The sequence below is a fragment of the Bombus huntii genome, chromosome 12, assembly GCF_024542735.1.
Source record: "Bombus huntii isolate Logan2020A chromosome 12, iyBomHunt1.1, whole genome shotgun sequence".
Classification (NCBI taxonomy): domain Eukaryota; kingdom Metazoa; phylum Arthropoda; class Insecta; order Hymenoptera; family Apidae; genus Bombus; species Bombus huntii.
In genome coordinates, this window is record NC_066249.1 from 10,782,135 (window position 1) to 10,787,428 (window position 5,294).

At 45.9% G+C, this 5,294-nt stretch overlaps 1 protein-coding gene across 1 annotated transcript; it reads right to left on the reverse strand.

The window, feature by feature from the left end:
- Nucleotides 1-3,070: 3,070 nt before the first annotated feature.
- Nucleotides 3,071-4,462, reverse strand: LOC126871985 (uncharacterized). The gene has a single exon (XM_050631410.1). It carries the CDS (start codon nt 4,460-4,462, stop codon nt 3,071-3,073), a length of 1,392 nt encoding a protein of 463 aa, XP_050487367.1.
- Between the last annotated feature and the right edge of the window lie 832 nt (nt 4,463-5,294).

Here is a 5,294-nt window from a genome sequence, read left to right on the forward strand (position 1 = left end):
TCTTTGATAGAAATTGAGTTTCAGTAGTCTCCTTTGTGTGTGAAAATATTTAAATGAAGATTAATGGTAATTGCTAAATTGATTGGACTTTTTTTTGTATTAGAGAAGGGCGAACAATTCTTTAAATTAAAGAGCGTATAACAGGCGTGTAACAAATTCAAATTAAAACATTACATTTTTTAAGAAAATTATATACGCAGGAACACATTTCAATATCTGATTCATAAAGTAAATAAAAATGTCTCACATTCAGTGGGGACTATGGTTTGTATTTTCTTAAATCTTCTAATGGATCAACTTTTTTAGTGTTAAACAAAAAACAATTTCTGGTATACATAATTTAAGGTGTTTTATTGTTGAAGTTTCCATCTTATTTCGTCTCGGTGACTGGTTGTTCGGGTTTCTCGAGATCGGGTTGAATTGGCAGTGGAACAAGCCTTTTGACGGCCCGATCCAAAACGCTCTTTGCCGTCTGAACTGTAGCTGTCCGGATGACACCATCGGCGTCTGGATGAACCTTGATAACTCGGCCCAGAGGCCAATGCATGGAGGGCACGTTGTCCTCTCTGAGGATGACTATTGTGCCCTCTTGGATGCTGTGTCCACCCTTGCTCCATTTATTGCGATTGGTTAGCTCGTTCAAATACTTCTTATGCCAACGGTTCCAAAAATGCTGTTTAAACTGTTGGATATGCTGCCATCTGGAGAGTCGGTTCGATGGAATGTCTCTGAAATCTCGATCACGTAAGCACATTAATGAATCGCCAATGAGGAAATGTCCGGGAGTTTGGACTAGGAGATCATTTGGATCGGTGGAGATGGGAGTTAGCGGGCGTGAATTGAGAACTGCTTTTATTTCTATGATGAGAGTATTCAATTATTCAGAGGTGAGTAACTCGTTGCCGACTACACGCCTAAGGTGGCGTTTGAATGACTTCACCGCTGCTTCCCATAGCCCACCGAAATGCGGGGAATGAGGGGGAATGAAGCGCCATTCGATTTGTTTGTCGGCTAAAAATGCGGTTACTTTTTCTTTGTGGTCGTCCGATTGTAATAAATCATGAAGCTCTCGTAATTCGTTGTTTGCTCCTATGAAGTTGGTGCCGTTATCAGAATGGATGGTGGAGCAATACCCTCGTCGAACGATAAATCTACGAAGAGCGGCGATGAAGGCTTCGCTAGTGAGATCGTCAACGAGCTCGATGTGTACCGCTTTAATTGCTAGGCATACGAAGATGGCTACGTATACCTTTATCTGACGACGGTTACGATCTCGTTTTTCCTTGATATGGAACGGGTTGAGTCGCGTGAGCTTACCCTTTATCGCCGCGTTCCGATTTTTTTGGAGTGTACGAATTTCCTCGGAGAAATGGATGTTTTGCAACAATTTTATTAGCTAATCGTGTGTTATGCGTAATTCGGTAACGGTTAGGGGTGCCGCTCGGTTCTTTTTCTGTTTCCAACGGAGGCAACGAGCTATGATTCGTATCAACTTGGGCCAGGATGAATATCAAAACACCCTCAGCGTCTTCAAGGTTTGCGAGTCGCCCAAAAAATGTTGGTGATTTGTTTCTTCTAAGGAAAGTCCGTGTAATAAGTCATTGTCGTTTGATGCCCATTTTCGTATGTTTAAGCCGGCCAGTTGAAGTAAATTGGTGAGTTCTGTTCTGAGCGTGAGGGCTTCGTCCTTCGTTTCAGCTCCGGTGAGAGCGTCGTCGACGTAGAAATCTCGCTGCAGTACCTGTGCTGCACGTGGAAATCGATGTCCTTCGTCCTCTGCCAGTTGCTTGAGGCACCGAATAGCTAGATACGGGACTGCGGATAAACCGAACGTTACGGTGTTAAGCTCGTATGTTTCTGTTTCTCCACTCGCGCTGCGCCATAATATCCTTTGATATTTCCGATCCTCTGGTCGTACGAGGAATTGCCGATACATTTTTTCGATGTCGCCAGTGAGTACGTATTGATGAGAGCGGAATCTAATTAATATACAAAATAAATCTTCCTCTAACTTGGGTCCTGTGTAAAGTGTATCGTTTAGGGAGATTCCGGTAGTGCTTGGTGCCGATCCGTCAAAAACTACACGGAGTTTGGTGGTTTGACTCGATGCTTTGGTCACGCCATGATGGGGTAAATAGTATCCGTTGTTGTCGGAGTGGTTGACATTGACCTTCGTCATGTGTCCCAACGCCAGGTATTTCTGCATTACCGTTCGATATTCTGATTCGAAGCGTTTGTCGTGCTGGAATCGGCGATTGAGTGCGGGGAGTCGTTTAATTGCCAGCGTTTTAGAGAATCCGAGTGACTGAAGCTGATCGTTAAATGGTAGAGCGACGATGTATCGTCCTTCGCTGGTGCGTCGGATGTGGGCTCGAAAGTGCTCTTCGCATCGTCGGTCTGCCTCTGAGATATGTTTAATCGAGGGCCCTTCGTCGATTTCCCAGAACCGCGCGAGATCTGTTTGTAGACTCGTCGTGGATGTGTGAAATGTGTTTGTCGCGGTTTGGGAAGTTGGGCTCCCCTCGATTACCCATCCGAATCGCGTTTTTTGCAGACGCAGTTCAGACTCGTCTGGCTGCGTTAGATTGATTTGTCCCATACACATGGACGCGAGTGTTGAACCTGAGCTTAGTAGCACGTCGATCGGAGCTGATAAATGAAATCGTGGATCGGCCAATTTGAGATTTTTTGGTATCTCAAGTGTCGACCGATCGGTGGGTTCGCTTGGAATTAAGGTTGATATGGTCAGAATGACAAGGAACGTTAATGTCCGTGTGTATGTGCCGTTAGTGGAAGTGATCGTAGCCGCGATGTGTCGCTTAGAGGTCGTCGCCAAGGTATTTAGAGTTCCGATTGGGACCGAATTTTGTTTTATTTTGAGCGATTTTGCTAATTCCTCGGTAATGAAATTCATATTAGATTCGGTGTCGAGCAACGCTCGACAACGGATTGGTTGCTGTTTATCATTCAAAACGTTAATCTGCGCTGTGATGACTAGATCATTGGATAATGATTCGGATGGTGCTGGTCTGGTATGTTCGGTCGTCAACGGAGTCGTCGATCATCGGCGTCATTGGTTATGTTTTCGTCTGTCACTGGGCGGTGGACTTGGAGACGCGGCTGTTCGTGGTGTTTCCGATCTGTGGTCTGTTGTGTGCCTTTTGCGACGAGTGGGTGATGAGTAGGGTGGCAAGGAGGGTGTTGTGGATCGGCTATTTGATGGGGAAGATTTCGGGCTGGGCGTGCTGGAACGAGACCCTGAATGGTGTTTTGCTCTATGCAGCAACGTATGATGTCGTTCACCGCAGACGCGGCATGACCCCGCGAAACAATGCTTTTTTATGTGCCCTTTCCCGAGGCAGTTGAGGCATAGTGATGCTCCTTTGACCTCCCGAATGCGTTCGCGAAGGGATTTGGTTTTGAAGGTGTCACACCTCCAAATGGGGTGTGGTCCTTGACAGGTGGGGCATGTCGGAGTAACCTGTGTCGCCGTAAATGCATGCCCTCGTGGTGCGCGTTGACGGACCGGAGTGGTTTGTTCCGGTGATTCTCTTGTTTGTTTGACCGTGGTGATCGGTCTGGAGCTTCGTGCTAATCTCTCTAGGAAGTTCAATAGCTGAATGTACGGAGGCAGCTCCTTATTAGGCAGCGTCATTTCCCATTGTTTTTGGATGCTTGATGGGATTTTCGATAGAATGAGGCTGTTAAGTACGGCGCTGGTATCGGGGTAAGAGTCTCCTAATTTGTTTAACGCGTATATGTGCTGTTTGAATGTATGGACTAAGCGCCTTAATTCCGTTGGAGATTCTTTGGTTAACTTTGGATAATCAATGATTGCCATGCTGTGACTGACAGCTGTGTATCGTGGACATTCGAAACTCTCCTTAAGAATCGTTATAGCCTGGCTGTAGTTTATATTACTAAGGGGTAACGCGTTTAAACAATCTGCTGCTTCTCCTTGCAGGGCGGACTGCAGGTAATGAAATTTCTGTACTTCCGTGAGATTAGGATTTTTATCGATAGTGGAAGAAAAAGTGTCATAAAACGTGTTCCATTTCTCTAAGCTTCCGTCAAAAGTAGGGAGCCGAAGATCTGGTAATTTACCAGCTATCGGATTTAAACTAGCGGATAATGCACAGGTTGGAAGGTTTATGGATGTCGACGGCAATGCTGCTTGCGCGTTCCTCAGAAGATTTTGTAGCTTTATGTCTACCGCGACGTACTGATCCCTTATTTCGAAGCCGCGCGCTTGTTCCTCCTCGTCTAATACTTCTAACTCGAGTTGGATCGTTTCGAATTGACTCGCAGCTTCGGTCAGTTGTTTCTCGTAGTTCGTTAACAAGGAGTTTTGCTGACGCCCGGATTGTTCGTACTCGTCCAGTCGGTTCGATACGTATGTGAATCGGCCGCTACAATAGCCTCGTCTCCGACGCAGGGAGATGAGTTGGTCTTCGCTTGCCATCGTTGCCGAGGATAGGAGATGGTCGATATAAGGAACGAGCTTACCTTACTGTCGTGCGGCGTGAGGTCGCGTGTATGCTTGGCGAGGAACGCCTCGTTCCTTCCCGACGGCCACTCGTTTGGTTGTGTTGTTAAGTTGTGGAATTCGTTGGTTTGATGTTCGTCCAACTGTGGCGGGAGGCTGCGTAGTTGAGTTCCTTTGCCAAGGGGTTGTGCTCCTTCGAATGTGACACACCTGACGTCACTGGCTTCGATGTGGTGATAACACTCCCGCTGCTGGTTTAATGTATTCACGTGGCACTGTGTGGTCACTGGCAAGTACACCTTTCACTGACACGTGATCCGGCTCGAAGGACCAAAAACGTTTCGACCATTCACACGTCAACGAGAGTCGTAAATTCCCGTTACGATTGGATAATCGACGCCACGAAATGATCGATCCCCTGATTTCTGTTGCGATAATAGGGGTGGTTGAATTGACTTTACACTGAATTAACGGATATAATTAATGTTTATTCCAACAACTTCTTGACTAGAAATATACAATTAAATTTGATTGATAGCTAGAGCAACAAGATGTTGTACGCGACGCACGCTTAGATGTTGAAAGTTCAAAAAATGTATAAAGACTGACTTTCTATAACGATGATGCAGCGGAGGACACTTGCGATGGGTGGGTCTAATGATGCGAGAAAAGCTGATTTGTTAAGACCAAGTTCTTGTTGGGAGAGTGAGGGAAGAACTTCTTTGATAATTGGTTAATTTTCTAGATTGGTGTGAAAGGGTGGAGGAAGGGTGTTAACCGCCCCCGAGAGAAAGTTGCTAGTGTGAAA

Coding starts and splice junctions, on each gene's coding strand:
- LOC126871985 (XM_050631410.1), bottom strand. CDS start 4,462: ATGGCAAGCGAAGACCAACTCATCTCCCTGCGTCGGAGACGAGGCTAT.